General features: G+C 40.8%; 1 protein-coding gene across 10 annotated transcripts in view; it reads left to right on the top strand.

Annotated features, from left to right (window-relative positions):
* The window catches only part of mast2 (microtubule associated serine/threonine kinase 2), a 223,635-nt gene that overhangs the window by 154,598 nt on the left and 41,920 nt on the right, over positions 1–27,117 (top strand). For 8 of the 10 annotated variants that reach the window (XM_078169046.1, XM_033621679.2, XM_033621678.2 and 5 more), the window contains one exon: positions 17,436–17,527. In XM_078169046.1, coding sequence (XP_078025172.1) covers positions 17,436–17,527 — 92 coding nt within the window. Of the gene's footprint in view, positions 1–2,976; positions 3,184–4,862; positions 5,048–17,435; positions 17,528–27,117 lie in introns of those variants that run through there. The other 2 variants (XM_078169047.1, XM_033621681.2) reach the window with 2 other exon arrangements.

Below are 27,117 nucleotides of genomic sequence, written 5' to 3'. Positions count from 1 at the left end.
AACACAAATGCACTATTGGAAGCCTGACAAGATGGATTTTCGTCTGATCATGTGATCTCCTAATGTGACTAACGTCCATATGCTGTGCAAGCAGTGCTGGAGAAACTATGTTAGCTACTCTCCAACACTGCCTGCAAGGGTGGCATGCCAGAAAGAAAGGCAGGATATCCCCAAAGTTATTACAGTTCCTTTAGTGGTAAACATGAATTAACATAACTTATTAACTACAATTTATTTGGTTTAAATGTTTTGGCACCGTTTGTTGTTCTAATCATACTGCATCATCCTCAGAATATTAACAAAGCACTAGCCGCGTGAAATTGGAAAACATTTGGATGTAAACATATTCTGTGTCTGCACTCTCTCCTGTCAGGATCTGTATGTTTTTGTTAGTAGCTGTGAATTTAAATTTACTGTCTATAAACTCTAATACGTACCATTAAAAAAGTAGACATGACAGATTTGTGTTGAAAGAAAGGGAGAAAGAAAACCCACCCCAGAAATAAATACTCAACTCATGCTCAATATTGTTTCTGTAGCTGCGTCACTATTGCTAGATATACGGCTGTGAATGGTGGGGGACAAGTGTGGCTTACATTACATACATACATTCGTAATACAGTACATGCATAGTGTACATACATACTGAGACGATGGAACGGAAATACACAAGGAGTCAGAAACATGAGAAGGTATCAGAGTGAGATACCAGCAGGGAAGGAAGTTCTTCATCGGCTCAACAGTGTCCAGTGACGAGGCTCTCTCCCTTTCAAACACGTGTATGCATGTCAGTGCTCCCCCGAGCTGTGAGGGTCATCTGTGGGGACATTAGTACGTTGATAATTTTAATTCAAATATTCAAATAATGATATTTAACCAAATTTAGATAGTCAAATAAAAGTGTATTGAGTACAGTTTATAGTTAAATGAACCAATCCTCAAAAGGGGGATTGCACAAGATATGTGGTCATTTCAGTTCCATTCAGAGTACAGTCTTTAGTTGGTCTGCTAGAAATAAAGGTCCCTTACAAACACAATAGTTATATTAAAATCAGATCTCTGAGTATGAAGTAAATTAAGTGTTTCGATAAACCCTATAGAAAAAGAATCACTTCTACACAGCAAGCCTAGGAGTTGGCTGCATTTATATAAATTATGCGGCCTGGGTTCTGGATCCTGATTTGACGTTGTTACATGAGCTCATCTCTAAAACACTCGACCTTTTGACCTGGTCAGAGTGCTCTCCACCAATATCTGTGACAGCCGCCACTCATGTGACAGATGGCCTGAGAGTTAGAGTTATCATCCAGCATTTCATTATGAAATTGTCTTTAATTTAGTATTTTGCGACGGCCACGCTGAAACTGTGGCGGTGCACCACAGATGGCCCTACATTATGCAGGGGGAACAGTGCATATATTTCAATGTGTGTAGCCCTTGACTTCTCAGCAGGTGGTCTCACCCATTCTGTCCCACCCAGCGGGGGGGAGGGGACATGGGTCCACCACCATACGGTCCTCCTGCCCTGCAGATTTGTGCCAACTGCCTTCTGAACTCTGTAGAGCCACAGGAAGATGTTTCTTGACTGTGTAGAAGTAAATGTAAAAGTTTTATTCATATGCAGCTTTGTATGACAGGTAAAGCACAGCATTATTAAACATAAGTTATAATGTGACTGAGTACTTGAAAACATCTGGTGGAGTCCTGACTGAGCTCTGTGAAGTTGATCCAGAACTTTCTGGCCGGCTGTTTCTGTGATAAGTTTGTGCACGAGGCTTCCTACCTGCTGTGAGGGGACATCTGCAGGCAGGCAGAGACACTACGGATCAGTGGGTAGAGCCTGGCACTACTGCTGCCTCAAATACTCAGCTCTGGGGTGTTGTGCTCAAACAGTATGAAGTCACTACTGTCCATCACTGTCTAGTAAAGCCTCTACCAGAAATTCTAAATCATGTCAGACATGACTGAAACATTTAAAATCAGCCAAGCCAAGAGCTGAACTTCTTATCTGACCAACCAGTGTCTTGATGCAATAGTGCAGTGCTAAAGCATGGCAGGACTTATTTTGTGTAATGAAAAACAAATATGCAGCCCAGTTGCCTGACAAAATTGTTTGCATTGTATGTTTTTGCAAGCACAAATACCTTACATTTGCACGTTTCATACGTATCTTATCAACATTTCTAAAGTGACATAGCTTACTTTGTCATGGAGAGGTGGAGGAGATGGAGAATGGCTTGACACCTAGGCAAGACACCTACAAGCTACAGACCAGTCCTGGAATATCAGGATTTGCTGACTTTTCTACACCGTTCTAAACCAACTGATTTGGTTTGGTGTTTTTTAGAAGTGAGTGTATTCAACTTTTTTTAAGAAATTAATACAGTGAAACTGATTAAACTGACCCTGTGCTCAATACATTCAGGAATTTGCTTTTAAAGCCTCAGTTGGTCTGGTATGACCACTACTTTTTGGTGGCTAATATTAACAGATTTTACAGTGATATCTTTGTGCAATTGAAATAACTGACTTCATGACCCTTTTGTCCTTGTATATAGTTTTAGTATAATTTCCACTTTGGGTCACAGTGGCTGCTGTTTAGCAGAAGTTACAAAGCTCCCTTTAAGGCATTACTTTGGTTTCTGGTACCTTTTGACAGGTATTGATTATTTTAGGTTGAACAATCCCAATCATTGTAGTCAAAACTATTAAAGTCACGTTAGTCAGATGAAGGTTAAAGAACAGATCGATTCTTCCACTCAGAGTTCTTAACAGCTTTTTAAATACAGTTAAGCGTTGATGTTAATGTCACAACACACACACGCACGCACGCATGCACACACACACACACACACACACACACACACACACGTGCCATTGAGCAGTCCTCATCACATATCCCTCTATCTTTGCCCTGCTCTCTTCCTCCTCTCTTCATCCTTTCTTCCACTCCTCCCCTCCCTCCTCTGTTGGCAGAATCTGGTCGCCGGCTCAGCTGCGTTGCCACGGCAACAGCAGCCTCCTCCAGCACCTGCTGTCCCCCACTTCCTTTCATCCCTCCGTCGTTCAGCCCCCCGTCATCACCCTCTCCCCCTTGTCCTCCTCCTCCTCTCCCTCCCTCTGTTCCTCTGAGGGCCCTCTGTCAGCCCCTGTTCACCAGCGAGGAAACCCCTTCCTCTGGAGGTAAGAGACGCTGTGTCACCTCATAACACACCTGTTAGTAAGTGTGTGTGTGTGTGTGTGTGTGTGTGTGTGTATGTATGTGTGTGTTGTCTTCTTTTTGCCTGCATTACTTACTTTCCCGACCTTTTGTTTTTGTCAGCCAGCGATGGCGTTCAGTGGAAGCCTGCACAGCTGAAAGGGCACAACACTAATGAGCTGATGACACTAGAAAACAGCCATTTATTGGAGTCTTCGGGCTCCTTTAAAGGACAATTCTGTTTGTTTTGCAACCTGTTTTAGTATTTGTAGCCATAACGTACTTTACTCAGTAATAGCTCTTTTCATCCAAATAGGTCATGGTACTGAGGAACCCCAGGAACTAAATGAAAAACAAATAGTCCCTTTGCAGAGTCTTTCTGGAGAACCATGAGGATTGTTGAAGACTGTTGAAGGCTAGGCTTCCTAGCAATTTGTTTTAGTGCAACTCATGTTTTAATGAAAGGACACAAAGGAGACAAAAGGAGCTCGAAACTCAAGTGATGTGGCTGAGTGTTTTATTTACTTACACTTTACCAAGTAACAGCACTGAATCAAAACACATTAGTTTGTTTCCTTTGTTGTTCACTCATTAGCTCTCTCAACTGCTGGATATCAAATGTTTCTCATTAAGGATAAGTCAGGCGGTCAAAATAGATAACTTTGTTTTTATCATCAATAAACATTGCAATAATGGCTTGCAACTTCAGTGTCAAGACCCAATTAAGATAAAAAAAAGAATAGGAAACAAGAAAAACCTTGTATTTGCTTTTGTTTTTGAGGAAGCCATCATCAGTTAAAGACACACCTTCAAGGAGTGGAGATGCACTGGGCTGATGTGCCAAGTCAAACCAAGTCAAGCCAAGCAAGCACATATGTGTGGAAAAATGGTACTAAAAGTTGGGGCCCAGGAGTTACGTCTTTATTGTTGGGCAATATAGAGGAGACAATATTCAAAAGTGTATGTCTTATATTGCAATAGTGGTATATACAGTACATGGATATATAGTGAACATATTAGAAAAATAACCAAAAAGAAAGTTGAAAAATTTAATTAAATAACAGACGAATAACATTGACGTAAAATCACATTACCAGCAATGTTCTAATACACTCAGTTATTAAAGGGATTGATACCACAGCATAAACAACATGGCAATATATCTGATGGTTAAAAAAAAAAAAAGGTATATTGTCTCATGGTGTGTATATCATCATATCACCCAGTCTCATGTCAGAGAAAAGACCCTGCTTCCTCCAGTCTGAATGCGGGTAAAGTTCCTAAAAAGTTTCCTAGGTTCCTAAAACAGTGCCTGCTGTGGGAAAAAGGCTAAATCACAACCATGAAGAGCATTTATTTATATATAAGGAGACACCAGTCAGCTGTGTTCATAGGCAGGTTATCAGCAGGTAGATACCACTGATTCAGTTCATTGGTGGAATCAAACATCTGTCGATAAACATCGGTAAACTGATAACCAGTTAGTTCCTGCTCTGTCGTATATTGAGGTCAATAAGAGCTCCACTCAGAAACAGAGGGGTGAGAGGAAGAAAAGAGCATCAGAGAGAGAGGGAGGGGGGAGGGAGGGGGCTCTGCTGAGCGGAGAGAGAGAGGATCAGAGGAAAGAGAGGGAGGGAAGAGAGGGTAGATACACCAGCAGCTCTCACACACACTTGCTGTCGCCGGTGTGACAGGTGGAAGCCGGCGTCTGTTTGCTAACCACGTCCTCTGCCGAGTGTCAGAGCGATGGTCGCACGTCTGCATTAACGTTAGCATGTCTGACTCCTTTTGGACGGTGCTCTCCAATTTCTCACTGCCCGAGAGAAGCATGCTGCGGCGCTCCAAGAGGTACGCGCTTATTTTCACCCCATCCTTTATTATTAGTTGAGATGTTTTTCATCTCTGGTGGCCTGCGTTTTTTTTCTCCTCTCCACTCCTCCTTTCATTCTGGCGTCTTGATTAGTTTTGTTCTTTTTCATTCTCTGCCGTTCCATCCTCGCCATCCTCTCCTCTCTCTTCCTCCTCCTCTTTGCAGGTCTTAGATGCTCAGCAGGAGTTGCTCCAACATGAAGGTCAGCTAACTGGATTTGTCTATTGATGGATAAACAGGATGCTCTGTCTCACTGTGTGTGTGTTTAAATTGGAATCACATGTAACACTGCTGGTATGCAGTCCAGAACTGCAGTGTGTGCGAGTGTGTATGTGTTCCTTTTTTTAAAAATTAGATTTCCTCTATCTGCGTACATATGACGTGCTTGTGATGCAAGTCCAGGTTGTAAGACGTGATTTGACGTTTATTATGCAACCATATGTCGTGATTTCTTCTTATTTTCCTCTTCTGTTCCCTCAGCTGACCTGTCCTCCTCTCCTCCCCTCTCTTCTGTCAGTCAGAGCCAGAAGTGGCTTCTCCAGCAGGACAGGCAAGCAGAGACAGAGCTGTACTTATCACTTTGAAGCAGCAATTTTCTTCCCCCTCCCTGTAATAACAGGGATAGCTGCCACACACACATACACGGACAGATTTCTTCTGTTCTGCTCCTTGTCACCGCTTCCTGTTGTGTGTATTTGTCTCAGCAGTGTTTTTGAAAGAGAAAGAGGTTGTGAAGTGACTCCTACATAGCAACAGTTTTTGGATTGGAGTGGATGGAGCTGACAGCTCGTGTGGAGCTGTAATCAGGGCAAAATTGAGTCATGGCTCGCACAGAAAAATGGTGACCTGAAGTGTTGGGAGAGAATGGAATCCTCTTTTTTACCACCAGATATCATCTTCAGTTCAAAGTATAGTAATTCTTGATCTACCTATCATGCTACTTGCTATTTTCAGACCTTGTATTAAGATGTGTCAAAACACAGGTTTTCCCATAGACTTTTTTTTTTTTTTGCTTCAGGATTTTAATAAAGCTGACTGATGTATCGGTAAGCCGATTTTATCTGCCGATATTGGCCTGTTGCAGATATATCAGTATTGATGTATATGTTGTTTTTTTACAGAACATAATCCAGAAAAAGATGTTTTATTAATTAATTTCCCAGTAAAGTTTACTGTTTAAGTGCACTGATGTCAATTTTGAAAATAAAGTTTATTGTTAATCTTAGTTTGATAACCATATTTGAGGGATAATTGCATTGTATAGCTAGACAGATAGACGGACAGACAGACATAAAAATATATAGATATAAACAGAATGATTATCGGCCAGTTAGCTTGTTTGTGTTATTGTGAGACTTTGGTGTTTGAAGTGACAAGTTCAGATTCACCAAAGTCACACAATAATACAAACTAACTAACTAACTGATTGAGGCAGAGGTAGACCAGTAGCTCCTGTGTTAAGTGAGCCAAAATTGTTGTTTTTGTCAATAAAGAGTCTGGTAGCTTTGTAGAGAGCATTGACATGGAAGTTAAGCTGTTACCGGCTTCCCCATCAGAACAGGCTGTCTGAGGGATGGGTAAAAGTGAAAATAGGAAAGGAAAATACTCTCAATATGGCATGCAGTTGATATGTTATAGATTTCTTAAGTGGGACTTTTCTAAGGTGGATAAAATATATTTTATTGCTGACCCCCATCCACAGCAGTACATTGCTTAGTTTCTGTAGGCTGATGTATACCCCCCAAATCTTAACAGGCTAAATGGTTTATCTTACGCCCTGTTGGTGGGTAGGTCCCAAATAGATAAGTAGAGCTGAATTTTTAAGTTGGTTGTTGACTTCCCTTCCCCATGTTGCGTTAGCACCTCATGGACATGTTGTACCTTGGTGTTGTCCCTTTACTTAACATGCACCTCTTGATAAATGCAATTAACATAAGGGCTATGAGGAAATTATTGATTGGTCTGCCTAGGCTGCTTTGTGTTTCAGGTGCTTTTTGATGATAATGATGTTTACGCTATGGTTTAGTGAAAATAGCATGGTGCATGTTGAACAAAGGCTTAGTGACACATAGAGAATACAACATTAAACTAGACTAAACTACAACGACACAAACATGGAGTAAAAGAGAATTGTGATATTAAGTTTTCAAAACTTTTAAGGCCACAACACGCCAAACCAACATCAAAGAACTAGTGGCGACGAAGGCTGACTGTAGCCCCACCTCACGTTGCCTGCATGTCAGCCATAAAGTTGCACTTGAACACACTGCAAATACTACAGCCAATAGTCAGCGAGGACGTCTGTTCTGCAATAACTCTTCTTCTGAAATAACTCTCCATACCGGCAGGTAGCAGTAGTCTGTATTTGTCATTAAAAAGAGGAAACCCAAAGACCAACAGCACAGATTCTTGAACGTTAAAATTAAACGTGAATTTTAAAAAATTCTATTGCAAAGATTGACAGGACAGATCTAACCAGATGACAGATGGCAGCTTTTAGTACTTAATGTTTATGATAAACGGTGTTACAGACACAGACAGATACAGGTTCAAAGTAGTCCTATTAACAACATGTCGACATTGTCATACTTAGTAAACAGTGTTATTTTGCAAAAAAAGAAAAATTACCATCTCTCTTATTGTTTGTAATGTATGTTCCCTCAAGGGCGTTCATCTCATAGCTTCTGACACAAACTCACATTGATTTCCTGTGGCGACTGTAACCCTCAGACCAACATTATTGAGTGGACTGTGGGAAATGAGTTTAGCTGTAGATCTTATCCATATACACTCGGCTGCCGTGTGTGTGTGTGTGTGTGTGTGTGTGTGTGTGTGTGTGTGTGTCAGGTGGTTAAGTTTAACGCCCACACAGCTGTTTGCTCATCGCTACTTTCCACTATCTCTCCTGTCAGCTCTGTCACATCATTGTATGTCTATTTCTATGACCGTGTGTCTTATGAGTTTTACAGTAACAAAGTTATTACATTCTGAGGTTATGTGCTGCTCATATTGCGGGTAAAACATGAGTAAACACAAATTTGCAAACACTTACACGTACCTGCTCGCTCTGGTTTCTGTCGTTGTGACAGACGTGTAGTCGTCAAGTGCTACACGGAAATCCCACAAACCTCAAATTGTTGAATATGTAGTCGAATATCATATGCAATTCTTGCCGTTTTTAACTACAATGTACTTTGAGTTATTAATTTGGACTACAGATTTTTGCAAAACAATCACATAATAAGATTGTATCATCACTGTACGATGCCACTGAAAATGATAAACAATCATGTAATATGTATCAAGAAGATCTTTATAAGTGTCATTTCTGTGTGTTTAAGAGATAGTTCAGATTTTTTGAAGGGGAGTTGTATGAGGTACTGATGCATAGTCAGTGTATTACCTCCAGTAGATAGCGGTCAGCACATTCCCAGTTTGAAGAAGCAGCCAGGAGTACTGCCACAGAAGCTAAGCAATGCACTGCTGTTGATAGGGTCAGCAATAAAATGTATTTAAGCTATCTAACAAAAGTTCCTCCTTAAAAAAATCTATAACAGTTTAAGTGTATGCTAAATTGAGCGCTTTACCTTTACCTACCTTTGTCCATTGACAAATAAAAAAAGCTGATGTCCTGTGTTAAACAACGTTACATCACTGTTTTTCTCTGGCTTTGAGCAAAGTGATGTAATTGCTTCAGTTCACCATCAGAAATCGCTGTCTGACAGAAAGGTAAAGCAGTGAAAATTCTCTCAAAATAGCATACACTTTGACGTTTACCTGCTGACCCCATACGCAGTAGTACAATGCCTAGCTTCTGTTCTGTTCTGTTCTGTGTTCTGTGTCCAGACTCTAGCTTGCTTCTCCAAATTGGGTGCATGCTGACCGCCATCTTCTGTAGGTAATACATTTACTATGGATGAGTACCTGATACAACACCAATTAAAAAAAAATCTGAACAATACCTTTTAAGTTCAAAGCTGTCGTCAGGACGTTGTTAAATTAGCTTAGACCTCTAAAGTGTACTGATGCCGTGTTGTATCCTGTTTATTGATGATCTGTGAAGGAGTGCTGAGGCTGTTTGTTGAAGAACAAGAGTATAATCTGTTCAGCATTTCCAGCTATATCTGAGGTCACCAGATGAGCCGTCATTCAGGCACGATGGTACCAACCCAGGCAACCTCACTGTGATGACAACATCTTGGGAAGCTATGCAGAGTTACTGCTCTGACTGTTCAACAAGAAATAGTTCAGCACGCAGCTCCCTCTAAAGCCACAAATTGATGTTTTTACATTCCTGTTTATGCACGGATTAAACTATCGAGATACAGCATGTTAATCAGTGAGCTTTAGAGGTGTTAGTAGGTGTATTTTGGACAGAGTCTGACTAGATGTGAGTTTGATATTGATCTTCTCTTTTCATCTTGGAGAGAAGCAAATGAGCATATTTCCCATGATGTTGAACTATTCATTTAAATGGCTGACAGCTCAAAGGGAGTGCTTTGTATCTCCTCAGTTGTAGGGGAAAGAAAAGAACTTGGATACCCATTCTCGCTCAAGTAAAACTGTGACCGATTCAGACAGAGGCTTTGGTCATAAAAGCAGCTTCACCCAGAGAAAGTAATGAAACTGAGCAGCAGCACTCAGTCACTGTGCTGGTACCTGACAGGCTGTTGCTTTGATGGTGACGAGAGGCACGCAAAAGCCCACTTGAGACACACACACGCACATGCTCGCACAGAAATGTTGCCGTTAGTCAGTTTCTGCATAATGGAAACATGTTCCTCAGCAGGGGTCCAAAGTGCCTGCAGGAAAGAGAAACTAGTTTCTCAGAGAGTGAAACTTTGCTGCAGCAGCCACATTTGTGTAGAAAACTCAAAAAAGAAGTATGTAGTGAGTTAAAGTTTGTCGACCCGTAGCAACTCAGTGGAGTTGTCTTGCTTCATTCACTCGAGAATTGTTTTTATCGCACTTGCTTCATATTCTGTCCCCTTTTTGACCATTACCCTTCCCTGTCTCCTGCTTGTCTTTATTACAGACATTCACTGCAACTTCTTCAGCTCCAGTCCTTCTTTTCTTTTGCCCTCACACATTTGACAGGTGCATCTGATGCCTTGGAGTGGCTCGTATGTGGCTCAGATGTAAATCCATGCTCATGAGGCGTAGTTCATTAGCTGGTGAACAGCAGTAAAGTGAGCGACAGTCATTGTAAATGAGCCTGCACAAAGTGAAGGTTGCTTTAGTCTCAGCGGGACTCACAGTGTGCTGCAGGCTCTGAGTGTCGTCTTTAAGTCCTCCCCTGTTAAGGGTTGTTCTTTTGTGTCTTCCTTGTTCATGACTTCCTTTCTTATCAGTCGCTTATTGTTCTCTCTCAGTACAGTATGTCCTTTTGCAGATAACTATCACTCCAACCTGACCTTTTCTCATATGTCACTGTCAGCTCAAAAGTTCCAAATGTCTTAGAAGATGACGTTCAGTGGCCAGATTTCTGTGAAATGTGTGAATTTTTTTTTTTTTTTTTTACCTGGTCCATAGTTTCCTTGACATATGTTGATATGATGACTATGAATTGAGAGTTTGGTGCCTAAAACAGGGAAATAGAGGCAGCGTTTAATTAGTTCACTTGTAGTTACCTAATTGCAGTTAATTACTAATGTAAGCAAGGGAATTTTTTAGGGTGTTTTGATGCCTGTAGTTTGGTTTATTGGTTCAGAACAAGGAGAGAAATTAAATATTCTTGCATTTTACTTCTGGTCCAGTTCCTGTTCTTTTTACAAAAGAATGAAAAGGAGAAACCATGAAGTTATACAGAGTGACAGCAGTCTTTGTTCGGTTGTTGCTCGGCACCAGGATTCAATGAACAGCTTTTACACCAGCCAGAGTGAACTGTACAAACTGGGAAAATGGACTGCATTTTGACTGGTTAGATGTGAAAACACTCTTTAAGTTCCATTTACACTGCCAGTTCAAGGCGGGAATTATTTGCCATTACTCCACCTCATTGTTCTTTGCAAAAAGGTACGATCGCAGAGTGGAGTCCAAAGTTATGTTGACTTTAAGCCAGCAGGGGAGGTAGTAACAGGACAGGAAAGGTACCATGAACAGGACAGCAAAACAGACAACACGACAGACAGACAACATGACAGGACCATGGGCGGGATGGCTGTGATGTTTTGAAAAGGTGTCATGCATGCGACCCACCACCGGGTGATATAAAAAGCAGTTAGCAGCTAACTCAAATAATAAGAACAGCAGCTAAAAATGTCCGCAAAATAGGAAACAATGAGGCCCAGGAGCCTCTCTTGCTTCCAGGATGCCTGCATACTGTCTAAAATGACACACTGGAGCAACATGTGCTGCTGTTGTTTGGTTCTGTGTAAAGATTCAAAGGCGGCATAAAGATGGGACTTTGTGAAAAGAGCTTTAGCCATTGCACACCAGGTCAGATCTTTTAAAAAATGTCTGCAGAGGAGCATAAAGCAAAATATACTGTATGGAGAGTAAAGTTTCCCATTAAAAGGAATCTTAGGCTTAAATGAATCTCTGTCAGTTTTTTGAATTTTAGCAGTTTCTACAAGGACATTTCTTTGAATAAAGAAATTCGACACATCTATCAAAGCTTTTAGAGTTCAGACAAAGTGCAGATTGCTATCATACTTCCTGGAATATTGAGAAAAAGGTAAATAGTGCTCGTGCGTGCGTGCGTGCGTGCGTGCGTGCGTGCGTGAGATGAAGAAATTCCCTGAACACACATCACTGAATATCCAACATGACAGCTCTTCTATCATACAGGTGTGTGTTTGTGTGTATGTGTAGACCACATGCTGCACTCAAACTGCTGATGCAGCATATCTCAACAGATGGCAGGACACACACACATGCACACACACACACACACACACACACACACACAGAGCATGCCATATCTACATTACTTGCAGTAATTATTTGTCAGGTGGGTATATGAATTAGACACAAGCCTGCGATAGACCAAACACCTCATGTTCCCCACATGCACACATAGCCTTGCATGAGTATGCACATACATGTAACATAATCCATTTGCTTGCCCCTAACCTTTTCTTAAACCCTATTCTAGTGTTTGTAATCTAAAACTTTCATCATCAGCCCTTTCAAAGAAGTGAGGACCAGACTAAATTTCCTATAAAAATATCTTTAAACCAAAGGCCTAAAAGTCAAACTGGTCCCCACAAACATAGGTATAGAAGAGTATACACATAAAGATGAATAGCTCCAAAATCATCAACATCACGCTGATCATTTGACTGCAGCAAAGACTTCAGCCCTAATCGCTTCACGTGTCTTGTGATCATCTCAATGTGTTCGGCCTGTCAGAAACACTTCACTACACAACTGCATAATTACAGCCAGCAGATGTGATGGGCCAATTAACACCTCACACACATGCTGTTAGTGTGCCGACACCTGCTGGCATTGCAAGAGCCTGTTAGAGGTATGTGTCCATTTCTAAGATATTTTCTCACTTATGAAAAATAGATGAAGTAAGACTTGAAAGAATGAGCTCATCCCATTTCCTAAGTAATTTGAACACTGGTTTGAGTTCATTTGTGTTAACAAACACAGACAGAGATGAGATTTTCCAACATGGTCTCAACAAAGAGCTGTGCTATCTGCAGCACGTCTTTGTCCTCTTTTCCTGCACTACCCTAATCCTATGTTGTCTGCTCTCTGACAGGCTAGACAGATAAAGCCTGCTCTCTTGAAGCTTGGCAACCCATCAAAAGGACAAATGATGACCTGTGACTGTCACAGTTGGAAAAAGTTAAATACAGGTTTCCAAAAATTACTAATAGATATGTATTCAGCAGAATCAAGGCAAACAAGCCTTGTTTCCTCTCAAGAAGTTCAACTTCACCCAGAGATTATTGGTTAATACTTTAACCAAGAACCTAAGGGTCAAGTTGAACTTCCAGCCAGCAGAGTTGGGACCAAGTCATTGTTATGTGAGTCTCAGGTCTTTGCACTCAAGTCCCAAGTCAAGACTGACAAATCCCACCACCGTGTAGTTTTCATGAACGTACTTGAGCACAAGTCACGTGCAAATCTGATTCAGACAGAAATCATGTTCACTGATGAGAGGATGTTTTGAAGTTTAGTCATGTTATGCCATCATTCTAATGAAATAGCCACAAGTAAGTCACGTTAACTTTTTAAATTGCCATTAGCATAGATGAGTCGACTAAATAGCTACTGTAGCTAACCAGTCTGTCCAGTATGTTGAGACATTGCGACTGCCAATCCCCATGAAATCTTGGTAACCTTGCCATTCTGTCCAGTTACTATTTAAGGTAAAATCTAATTTCATTGTAGAGCTGCATGCAGCATATTAGTTCGCTCAGCCCCCTCCCTTTCTCTGTTTATCATGAGACTACTGCTGCACCTGGAACAGAGTCACATACGCACAGTGACAGGGCTAACTGTCAGCATCACAAGGCTAATACCCAACATTTATTAGCCATTTTATTGACAGAGTCGACCCATTTTCGGTGCCGATGTGAGGTTGCTGGGACTATTTACAGCTCAGTGTAGGATGTTATCTGCTGCTGCTGTGTTAGCTCATGCTAACTGGGCAGAGAGACAGACAGAGAGCGGGAGGAGAGTAGCTCACGCAGACGGTCCTTCAGCGCTGCTTCGAGAAGCAGCAACAGGCAATCGGTTGTTGCTTGCCCCCTCCTGTCCACACCCTACTATCACAGATACATTCTAATGCTGTGGGAAACACTGAATGCTAATATTGATAGGCTCTGAATCCGAGACAGCATCGTAATTATTTTTGCAGTTTGCACTTATGCAAACACTTAAAAATATCACAATGTGCATTGCAGTTCTTTTGTAGAAAGCCGCCATGATATCAGGCATCTCAGGTCTTAGCAATCCCAAAACCACCCCACAAAATCTTGAAAGGATTGGCTCACGTGATGTGGTGAATTCAGTTGTGGTGTGATGTCATCCATGGTCAACACAATCATTCTAAAAGTAACTTAATGAGGGTGTTGAATGTTGCATCTTAATGTGCACATTAGCTTTGTGGCTGTTCTCGTCTTCTTCCTCTTCTTCTACGACTACTTCTTCTTCCTTTTCTTCATCTGGTTAATGGTGGGTGGCAAATGGCATTTAAGGTGCAGTACCTCCTCTATCTGCGGGCGCATGGGTGGTTAAATTATATCAAGGCTTTATTGAACATGTATTTTATCCGTTTGGAGGAAAATTATACCGAGATAATAATGGCTATCGTTTTTCACCCAGCCCCAACTGTGCCATCAGCAGAGGAGAGATTTTCATTAGTGTGGTACAGTGTCATCATTATATGTGATGAACAGGACAGGACCCAGGGTAGATCCCTTGGGAACATCTTTTAGATACAGAAATTAGCCCAGTTTCACTGAAGGTGTGATGGTTTACTTTGACAATAACAGTAGCATCTGCTAACTCTCATCATACTCTGCCAGTCTGTTTTTGGACTTGAGAAGTGGCAGCTGTAGATCTGTGTTACTTTAAAAAGACATCATCCCAGTGAAGCTGGAGGCCTCATCACAGGCTCCTCTTCCATCTGTCATTTCCTCCAAGTGTAACAAGCCTCGCCTCGAGTCATTATGGACACACTCTACTCTGAGCTTCACAGCAAACAACAAAGTGGGAGAATCCTGTGAGCTCGACCTGTGGTTGTGTTGGAGCTGTTAGGTGTGAAGACTGCCGCTTCATTTCCTCCTTTTCCCTTCTGTCAGGGGACGCATGTCACAGCTTTAAAGCAGATTGCATTTTTTCTCGGCAAGCATCTTTTTTGCACAGCAGTGTGTGCTCAGTGCACACCCACGCACACGTATATACACAACAAACACACAGTCATCTCAGCCCAGAGGGGAGCTGAAGTCGAACCATTTCACTGCAGGATCAACCTCATAATGACTGTTCAGCTATTAGTGATGGAGTCTGGGTCGACATTTTCTAATGTAACACTGCAGTGGAACAGAAGGGGAGTGGTTTTTTCAACAAGCACTTATCACAGAAAACAAAACCCCCATGTCAAGTTTAAACATATAATGGCTTTTATTATTTCAGCTGAAATGAAATTTAGTTTTTGTCTTGATCAAGCCATAAAAATCAACAAAACATCATACAGAACATTAAAACAAGTGTATGGGTGCATAAAAAACCTTAGGGAAATATAAGATCAAAGTTTGCCCAAATAAAATTATAAAAATATCTATAATTATGTTGTTGCCATGGTATTGTCTTTTAAAATTCTTATCCTACAATAGAAAGCTGACAGTATTTTCTGTGAATATTCTGTTATTATAAAAAGTGCATTTTTTTTTCAAGGACCACTGAATTGCTGTTGTTGTCTACACTTGAAGATCAGTGACAAATTACAGTAATCGTGCAGTCAGGGCTTCTGTACACAGTGTCCAGATCATTCTGTTCAAAAGTGATGAAGTGCCTCATCTCCTCTGTATTATTTTTGTTTCTCTGCAAGGCTAGGTTGCAGAATATTTAGTTTAATTTTAGGGCTGTGGTCAAACAGATAATTTAGTTTGACTCAGTTTTTGCCTATTCTTCAGTCCATCCATTGGTGGATGTGGAAAAAAAATCTGCATGTTAAATTGGTCACAGTGCACTGAGTGCATTCTACCTGGTAGTGTAGTGTGCCCACCAAAGAGTTTTCTTCCAGTGTATTTTTAAAATTTTCTGCAGCGCTGTATATTTACAATATGCTACAATAGCCAGCATGTGACATTGTGACAAGGTGCTACACATCTATTCTGTGCTAAGTGCTGCACATTTGTGTTTTTTTTTCTCTGGTCACAGAGTGCTGAAAAATGTTTAACTCAAGCAGCAACCTAGAGAGTTAAAAAATGTAGGCGATGCAAAAGTGGCAAAACCTGCAGTTCTTTGAATGACCATCTCAGGTTGGTTCATTATGCCAGTCTGTCCCTATTGACCCCCATGTTAAAATGCCCATCTATCCAGCAGAAATAAACATGTTAATAGCCTCCTGTCCAAATATGGTCAGTTCTGGCTCCACAAACTAAGATGGCAGTTGCCGAAATGCCGATCTCAAGGCTTCATAACAGGAGTCAAAAATCATTGGGTGACATGATGGTTGCTATGTCCATTATTTGTACGGTCTATGGTTCAACTTTGGGTAAATCACTGTGCTCGGCACTGTCAATTTTACATAGCTGTCCAGTCACAGTAATGGTCTTACAGGACAAATACCACAAAGACCAACTGTAACAACCTACATGTACAAGTGCAGAACAACAACAAGAGTGGAGGAGAAATGAGTACTGCTGGTCACATAGACCAGCAGGTCTGTCCTCTCTCCTTATGCGCTTCAGCTTTCCCTTCATCCAGAGCAAGTACTTTACCTTGTGCTGACATTTTTACTTTACAGATATTCTGTATCATTGCAACCAGCTGCAACCAAAGCCTCTCAGCTGAAAGAACACTGTACCTCCAAAGCACTCTAGCATTCCCAGCTGAGTGTTTTCAGTGGAGCACCTGGTGTATTCAGCAAAAAAAGAAAGGTTTGGTCGACACTTTTATGAAAGTAACACCAGTGATTGTCCAACCAATATGAATTTGGGTGGACAAGAGCATATTGAAAAACATACTGACCAACCGACCAGAAGGTTACAGCCCCACATATTTGTCCTGGTACTACGACTTTTTTACAGAACAAATGTAGACAAAAGAAAATCCTTTGACTTTCTCAAGGTGAGCTAAAACAAGCAGTTGTGACTGTTGCTGTGTGTTGCATGATTGCAGCTGTGATTATGACTATCTGATGTCTCTGTGTGTCCTCGCTGTCCTCTGGTGTGAAGGACAGCTCTCGCCTCAGTGAAACTGTGACATGTGTGAGTTCAGCAGCGGTGCATGTATGAAAGCTACACATACACACACACACACACACACACACACAAGCTGTCTGATGTGTTCATCAGATGTGTGTCTGATGGCCAGAGTGGCCACCTGCTGTTACTGATGCACAGCTGCGGGGGCTGTTTGGTCATTTTTGGAAACAGTACGAATGACTGACTTTTACATTCAGGACAGTGTGTGAGGTGAAAGTGTGTTTTCTTAATGTGTCCGACAAGTGACAGTGACTGTTTACAGCTCAGTGGGGGGAAATGTCAAAAGAAGGCTTTGTAATTTTCAGAGCAGCCGGCTGCACAAAATGAAGGATTGGTTATCTGTGTGTGGTTCATTGCAAAGCTCCTTGGAATTGTACCTGGTACAGATTTAATGCTGATTACAGTTATCTGTGTTTATTTGAAATCTCAGCTAAGATGAATTCACTGAACTGAGTTTGGTTTTTGCCCTCAGCTGTCGGACGAGCAACAGGAAGAGCCTGATTGTGACATCCAGCACCTCCCCCACCCTGCCGCGACCACACTCACCTCTGCACGGACACACAGGTAACAAACACACACACATAACGCACCTGTACTTCCTCTGACAGTTGAAACAATAACATTTGTGTTTCTTTAAAGTGTAAGTATTACCTTGGTACCAACAGCATCCTTACCAGCAGTTTGAACACTCATGGAATATTTTTCGGGCAACTTTGACTGTGATTTAAAAATAAAAGTTTAGCAGCCCAAACTAATTTAACAAATGGGCCTAGCAGCACCAGACTAAAGAATGATTGATCCTCTGGGGACTGTGAATACCCATGATGTTTATAGCAATCTGCCCAGCAGTTGTCAAGATGTTTTGCGGGACAGACAGACCTCACCATCTTACTGCATGTAACGAGGTTGCAAGCTGACATTCCAGAACAAACAAGAACAGGATCGGGATATATGCAGTTAACATAATCCTAAAAGGAATTCATACATATGTTTGAAATGCTGGGTCTACACATTACTAAAAGTGTATGTTATCTAAGAGAGACACTAAAAACAAATGGAATGGTCAGAGTTGTCACATTGAAATTTGAGGTGTGTTGATTGATTCACGTCGTCAACTCATGCATTGTGTAAACATGGAAGACAACGTTCCACTTTAAAAGTTATCAGCAGTCAGTGCTAGGTACCCCAACAGGAGGCTAACAAAAAATGGGGACGGTATGGTAGGTTTCACTATTAAACAGAAACGATGTGTACCAGCCTGCTTGGTGGAAACAAGGCTGTAGTATCACCTGTTTCTGGAGTGATGTTCATTTGCTCTTCATCTACTGAAAGGTGTGTGTAGTAACAGCAGGTGAGGTGAGTTACATGGAGTCGTGTTGCTTACTATCACACTACAACAAAGCTCAATTAACAGCTCCGACTGCACGCTGAGCACAGCGCAGTAACATATTTGATTACATAGATTAATGTGCAGGCTGACACACTGTAGGCTGTGGATCACAGATCATCCTAATTTTTAAAAATGACATAAATCAGTTGATATATTTGTGCAAATTGAGTGTTTTATACGTTGCGATGCTACAGAGGAGAATGACCTCCAGCTCTGCCACCAGAGACCTTCTTCATCCAGCTGTTGACACATGCTGTTTCCCTGTAAATGCAGAATGTCATAAAACCATCAACATGGGCTGCTGTTGAATTGATTGATAGGGGCACGTGGGTATAAACAGATCATATAAATTTAGCTCGGAACAAATTGATACTTGGAGCTTGATTGATATATTGCCATAGCCTGGCCAATTTTTAGCTTATCACAGATAGATGTGGGAGCACTGATGAGTTTATTTTGCAATTGTCAAATGTACCGCTCTATACATATCATGGACACGATCCTCTAAAGACTAAATTTGATAGATCATGATCAAAAATGCTTGTTGATTTTAACAAGTGTGTGGCACTATGACCTACCAAAATCAGCACCCGTATTGGAAAGTTATGGTCACTTATCAAGCAAGAAGTGTAAAACACGGTCTTGTTTGTAGCCTTGTGAGGATTTGCTGCTTCTTTCTGCTTTACATCATTGTAATCTAAATATTTTTGAAACCTAGGTCTTACAAAACAAGCTTTTGAAGGTGTTACCTTGAGTTCCATGACATTTTAATTGGAATTTTTCAGTGTTTCTACATTTTACAGATTATTTTAATAAAAGAAAGAAAAAACATCAATTCATTGATTAAAAAAAGAACTTATGACTCCTGAAATGCCTCAGAGGTAAAGCAGCAGGCTCTCTCACAGGCTTCACACTCACGAATATAATTGAAAAAGTGTGTGTGTGTGTGTGTGTGTGTGTGTGTGTGCGGTGACAGATGAAATGAGCGCTGACAGGATTTTTGTCAAACACATTTGACAGCATGTAAGACAAGCACACAAAACCCCCAAATCCACCACCAAAACCCACCCACTCATCGCCTCCCCCCTTAAAATGTAAAGAGAGAGGGAGAGGTGGAAAAGAGATAAACAACAGTGATAGTGATTGATGGTGACTGAAGGGGGGCGAGCAACAGAGTCGAAATATAGATTGGAGGGACTGAATAAAAATGGATTGGTGACAGTGACTGAATGGGAGGAAAAAAAGATGGCAGGACGGACATGAAAATGGAAAGATGGTAAAATATCGACAATTATATCTGACTGAGGGAGGGAGAGAGCTCCTCATTAACAGTGTGTGTTTGTGCTCAGCTGACAGACAGTTGCACACATCTCATTTCCTGCTCATGAAATAATGGAACTTGCCAACCTGTCACAGCGCCTAAACACACACACACACACACACACACACACACACACTTTGTTTGGATAAGTGGGCTTGTTGAAATGCCTTTTTCTCCAACAACTTCTGACCTCTTCAGAATAAAAAAAAAACATAAATATTAAGCTTTAAAAAATGTGTATCATTTGCACCAAAGCCACTAACAAGTCCGCCCATTGTTAAGGTGACACTTTCATGTAGACCAGTTGATGTAACTTTGTGTCAATCAAAACATCAGCAACTCCTCTTCCCTACAAGTAAAGTAAGTGATAACATTTAGTCGTAACTCCTCCCTGCTTCTTGTAGAAATCCATGCAAAATCGAGTGTGGTTGTGTCCCACTGAGACTTGTAAATAGTTTTAAATGTTTTTTATTGGTTCTGATGCTTGTGTAAAAAAAAAATATATATCATATTCTAAACATTGACTCTTGACCCCTATGAACTCTGAGTAAATGTTTTGAGCTCAGCAAAATTTGAGTTAAATTGATAATTAGTAATGGCCTGACATAAATCTTAGACCTAGTCAGGAGCAGATTTAAAGTCAAAATCTCAACTGTTTATATAAATCAGCAGCCTGATACACAGACATGATAGCCACAAACAACCCCACGTTAACAATAACCCACGCTGGCTTTCCTGCTAAAGTCTTCTTCTTATCAAGCTAACTTACAAATGTGAACATGCATCTTGTCCTTCACCTCAGTTTGTTGAAGGAGTGACCAAACAAACACTTGCTGGTGATGAGTGCACTACTAATGTCAGTTATCAGGCAAAATAGTTAGCTAGTAAGCTGGTCAAGCAGCAGCATACGGACTTACTGGCAAATGTCACTATGGTCCGTTCAGATGCCAGTGTGGTCCTTACTCTTAAATACCACTACAAACAACACACCGTCCATGAGTTGCAAGCTGTTGCCAAGTTTGTTTACTTTTTCTAAATTTCACATTACCTGTAGAGCTCCACCAGCTGCTGTTCATCAAACAGAGACACACCTCTCCTGTACAGTTCTGTTAGTTCTTGTATCGCAATGTCCATGAAATTACTTTTCTTTTTTTCGCTGATCATCCATATTAATGTTGCACAAATGATAATTGATGAGTTACTCATTAGCAAATCAGTGGGAGAATGTTAACAATGCATCCTAGCAGCACATGTGCTGCTTAGCAATAGCCATAGTTGTTGGGCATTTACATGAAGACGCATGGCTAAGATTGGGCTTAGTTACGACAAGGTATAAGTCTAGTTGGTGCAACTGATGTTAAGTCCCCTTTAAAGACTGGTCTTAGCAAAGACCGACTTTGCAGTGAGGACCAGGCTTAGGAAAGACCAGTTGGTGCAACCCGCTCCTGATAGCTGAATGATTGGGGTGCATACCACCCAACAACAATGTCCCTGGTTGGATTCCATTCAGAGAATGGAACTGAACCAATCTACGAAAAAATCTATATTTGAAGCTAATAACAGACTTTAAGAGGTAGGTAAATGGAAGTAGTAAAAAAACTTCATCATCATCTCTTTCACACGTAAAGATTTTCTGAATTCAAAGTTTAATCTCAGCAGTAATATAGGAGTTAGCGTTTGGCAATGTATTATATTATATTATATTATATTATATTATATTATATTAAATGTGATATGATATATATATACGATATATCCTATTTATCATATAATATGATGTATATGTATATATATATGTGTGTGTGTGTGTGTGTATATATATATATATATATATATATATATATATATATATATATATATACATATATACACATATTTATATATATATGACATAGATATGGTCTTAGATTTTGGATATTATAATATCATAAGTGTTGTCTTGTCCTGGTTATAAAAGTTGCATTACAGTAAAGTGATGCAATTTCATGAACTTACCAGACTGTTGTCTAAATATTGTAATATTCGATTTTCTCCATACCATGTACCCCTAACTCCAATAAAACTAAAGACTTAAAGACATTAGTGTGGCCTCAGTGAGCATGTGATGTGCTTTTGTCATTATTTCTGACATTTTCCAGACTAAATTAGAAATTAAATGATTTAATCAATGATAAAATCAGCCCTTAGTTGCAACCTCAGAGATGAAAAAAACGTGTTTGAGAGTGAGCTGGTCTGTGTGGTGGTGGCCGTGGCCGGTGGTTTGGAGGTCACAGTGTGAGATAGCATCCATAATATTCTGTCCTTTGGCTCCATCCTTCCATCTCTTCCTCTGTTTTTTCTCCTTCCTGCCACCAGACTGCTGTGGCTGCTGTGTTGCCATGGAAACACTGCCACCAATCTCGCAGTCCACCTCACAGTCTTGTCTTTTTGTGTCCCGGACCCTGCAGAGGAAATAAATACCGCTAATTAAATATCACTAATTAATGTTGCTGTTTTTCATTTTCTCTCCTGTTGCTTCAGTAACTGCACAGTAAAATACTGTGTCCGTGTTTGTTCTGTTCAGGATTACATATTTGAATCAAGCTTCAATGGGGTCTCAGCCTTATGCTAAGTTTGATAATACCTCCACAGAAATGTACACATTAACAGAAACCTTTATCTAATCTAAACTCAGGCCGTGACGTCTCACTGTTGGCTGGTACTTTACTAATTAATATGCACCACTGGAGGCCATTAAACCTTTCCCCTCTTGCCCACAGACCATCTTTATACAAAGATGATTGCTTTTTTTTCTTCTTTTCCTCTAAATGTCTCACTCTGGCCCTAATCGTGAATTTCATCATGGTTTCAATCATCCAGCCATTTACCGCTAATCAAAAGGAAATTCCTCAAAGTCTAATATCCTGAGGGGTTGATGAGGACCAATCCTCTTCAAAAATGACTTTTATTAAATGTTAAAAGTCTGCATAAATCCCTCGTTTCCTCTCCCTCTGTCAGCTTTTTTCGCTCTAGTTCGTGTCATCTCCATAACGTCCACCTTCATTTTCTGCCCTTCCTTCTCATTCTCTCTTTTTCGACATCTACATCTTCTCCTTTTCTTCCTCTCCACCCACCCTGAACTTTCCTCTTCCCTCCTGGCTGACAGAGAACTGTTATTTGGTAAAGGCCAGCTGATGATTGGCAGCTGTGTGTGCTCTGACTTCCGATGAATTCCGTCAAACAATCCTGCGCTCGTCTTTGTAATTGTAATGAAGGACAGAAAGAAAGACAGCAGGGATTCAAGCTTTTCTCTTATTCTTGTCACACACTCCTAAGGAAATACTTTTTTTTTCTCCTTTCTTTTCGCCCCCTCCCCAATTATAGCTGTATTTTGTTATCCCAACCACACTCTCCCTGGAGAGGCAGCGAGACTGAAGAGGCACAAAGCAGATAATACATTTGCATGTATCTCAAACACTGCTATATTTCTTGGTCTTTGCTAAAGTAGGTCACTGTCACTGCAGTTTGCAGCACATGAACCTTCTAAAACACATTTTTATGTGATAGCAAAGCAGCTTCTATACCTGTAGTGACGAGACCGCCTACCAGGTACTCTCAGCTCCAATTTGCATTTCATTTCAGTTTCAAAATATGATCCATGCAGTGATTTCTTTTCTTGACATGCAGTGGAAAGTATTATTCAGATAGATTTTAAAAGTGATTTGATTTTTCTGTGTTACCAGTCAGAGAATGTCAATATATGCTGAAAGTTAAGCTGGACCCCTGTGGACATCACATAAATGTGCTGTGTGGTACAAATGAGACATAGTGGTGTTTCTAGCATCAGCTCAGTGCTGGAATGAGTGACCTCTGTGACTTGGATGGAGGTTCTGTATGACAGGTGTGACCAGTTACTGCTTGTAGGTCAGTGGGACAAAAAAAGACACCTGAGCACCGTACAAATGAACAGATGGGTAACAGCCTGTCGTCTCAGAGCAGATAGCTCTGCATTCTCTGTCCAAAACGAGTAACAGCAAATAGATCAACCCTAAACCACTAGTTTATCAGCTTGTCCGTAACATAACATGTCAACAGGTACTAGAAAATTGCAGTGTATCTTAGGTCGCTGAATTTAATCCCCACCCTGTCAGCTGTCCCCTTTATACGGACGCCATTTCAGTGCTGTTACTACCTCTACTGCTGGCTTAAAGGGGAAGGCAATTCTGTCCCCTCATTTCATGATCCTACCTTTTATACAAAACTGCAAGGTGGCATGGCAGTAGTATATTCCCACCCTGAACAGTCAGTGTAAAAGGAGCTACTGAGAACTTATGTCATGTAGATTTGGAGGTGCACAAAGAACACAACTGCTCGTAGACGAGTTGTAACGAGGCAAGCATCATTCCATTCCATCATTTGTCTGTGATCCCTTATGGCATATACTATAGTATGTAAATCTGTACATTTCTTTGTGGTATCTTCTTAATTATCAGCTGACATACATGCCAGGCTAGGTGTGCCAGAGTGCTGACGCATCTGCCACAATATAGTATCCAATCAATCTAACTTCTCCCTTCTCTTTCCTCCCCAATTGGATACTCTTCTAAGGCCTTTTCATTGGAACGTGGTTATGCATGATATTGACGAGCACATCATCAGTTAGAGACACACTTTCTAGCAGGTGGCCTTCATTGGGGTGACGCTTTGGGGTTTACCAAGTCAAGCCAAGCCGACACGTGTATGGAGAAGGCCGATTCATCTTCCATCTTGTCCTCTAACTAAAAGCGCATCTTATTTTTGGTTTAAATCGAATCAGTTTTAAAGCTGTTGTAACATCTTGGACAAGTCAAATTATGTGTTCTGCACTATAGGCTACAGTCTTAAAATTGAGGATGCAATAACTAAAGACTATTTTCACCAGGGTGAAGGTTTCAAAGGAAGCCTTGTTAACATTGAGCTCATGTCACACACCTGTGAGCACCAACACATTATCATGTAAATATATCTGAGAGACCCCGACCGCCCTATAAACACACACACACAAACACACAGTTTACACTTCACTGCTGGGGGTGATTGGTCTTTACAAAGAGAGATGGATTCGTCTGTCTGTGAATGAGTCTTACATTGACTAATGGTCCACACACACATGTATGCACATACACACAGTTGGAGCCATGAAGTGTGACAGTGTAGTGACTGTGCCTGATAACAGCCCCGCTGAGGCCTCTGTGTCGTTAAATTGTAACTTCTACATCCACACAGCACACAAGATCATGTATGAGACATTTCAGACGAGTGCGATGGACAATAACAAGCCTCTGTTTGACTGATAACACACGTGTTCACTTGAGTATGTGCATACATGTTCTGCAGCTACAGACCGAGACAGAGATCCCCGTCTGACAGAAAGCAAATGCTCGCATTAATATTTGAGTTTCTCCTCTGTCCAGACGTGCTGCTGAGGAAAATGCATAATTGATGCGGAAATGTCCGACTACTTAATCTCTCGTCCTCCGCCTTTGCTGTCTCTCATCTGAATTATTAGTTACACACCAACACTCAGACGCGCTGTGTTTCCCTGGCCTTGAATATTGGTATCCATCAGGCTGTGTCTTTATGTATTGATGTGTCAGTTTGCTTATTAAATAATCTCAGGTTTATTCAAAAGAGGATCATCTGTTTCCTGGGTGTCAGTTTCACAGCAGATTGTTCAGTCTGTGCTGCAGATGTTTTATGTTCAGTGTTTGGATGTGTCCTTTCAGAACACAAAGACAGATGTTTGTGTAGCCAAAGCATCAGACTGAATTTCTGTTTTGTTCTCATTAAATTATTCAGTGTGACATTGAGTTCACGTTTGTCTCTTTGTAAGGGAACTGGGAAGTTTTGTGCTTTAACCAGTCAATAGTAACACACATGTCTGTCTTGCCAACATCATTTTCAATCAACACAGAAGTTTTAACCACAACTGAAATATAACAACAACTAAACCAAACTGTCAAATCTAAGTAGACTCATTCAGCTCTTGTCTTGTTGAGGGCCAGAAGAAAATGGAAATGGAGGAACGATATAGAAACAAGCAGAACACTTTACACCTGCAATCTGCTTTCATACAGAAGCCCATTATTTTCTCATTTGTCAGGTTTTCTTCTTTTAGTTGAATTGTTTATAAGCTTTAAATTCTGAATTCTTTTGGAGGTGTTTTCTTCCCACTGCGTGTGCTTACGTGGATATGAATAGCCCTTTGATGATCAGGTTTTTGACATATCCGTTTAGGTGTTTGAGCATGTAAACACCATAGGAACATCATATCCCATCTCATTTTAGACTTTTCTTCACATAGTTAACCTCCTAACTTTTCTGCAACATGGAAACACATTAATCTCTATCATGTTCTCATTCCAACTTCTCAAATTTTATTATTATAAGCATTTTACACTTTATGTTACATACATGGCATCTTTTCAAAATACACTTTTGTTTTAAAAGGAAATGGACAGTTTCTGCTTGTTACATGCATCCAGTCTTATTCAAATAAATTAAGTTAAACACGTAGTTTTTAGGTTTATTTCCTTAAGTTTAGGCATCAAAAACATGTGGTTAGTTTTGAAAAAAACATCAGGGTTTGGCTTAAAATTGACATGGGTAATGAACAGTGGGCTCTTGTGGGCTCCTGGGTGAAAGTTTGGACTTTGTTGGACCCATCCACTTCCTCTCCCACCTGCCCTATATGGACTGTCTTGCCCTTTATGTTACAGTAGTTGCCAGCGCCGTTACAAACTGCCACTCCCTGGTGCAGATCATACCACCACGAAGGAAACCTCTGTCTATCTGTGTCTGACGCTGACATCCACTGACAAAGCACCAGTATTTGACACGTTGGGTTGTTGCCTGCTGCCTCTAAAGCTGACGCGCCTGGAGCGTATCATACCACCACAAAGGGTGCCTCTGGGATTGAGGATGGGCTGGAATTCCCCTAGAGAATTTAACAATTCTATAAGTATGTGTTACAGCCATTGTTTTGGGTCTGAGTTATTCCCTAGGTTATTTCCCCAGAGTCTAACAGTGAACTGATTTACAGTTAACTGTTCAATGTTTTATCAGGCTTCTACAAAGTTTAGTTTTGTAAGCTTCAGGTCACCGTTAGTGGAGCAGTGAAACAGAGTTTTAAGCCTTATGATTGGATTTTTCATACTGAAATGCACCAGTCCAATATGTCCACAGGTTAGTGCCTTTACCTTTCATCAAAGAACCAGGAATTTTTTTAAAAAGCTTTTGTAGGCCTATGGATGATTCAAGTGTTTCACGTCCATAACAATCTGCCACAACACAATGTCTATGAAGAAAATAAAAAAATACTTTGACTTCCGGAAACACTGATCCCTGAGCCCTAAAAAAGAGGGTGCCTGCAGGTCCTTGAGACGTCTTAAAAGGCCTTAAATTCCATTTTAGAAATATATAAGC

Source organism: Epinephelus lanceolatus, chromosome 6 (assembly GCF_041903045.1).
Source record: "Epinephelus lanceolatus isolate andai-2023 chromosome 6, ASM4190304v1, whole genome shotgun sequence".
In the NCBI taxonomy this organism is placed as follows: Eukaryota; Metazoa; Chordata; class Actinopteri; order Perciformes; family Serranidae; genus Epinephelus; species Epinephelus lanceolatus.
The sequence above is the reverse complement of the archived record's forward strand: the minus strand, read 5'-3'. Positions and strand labels throughout refer to the sequence as shown.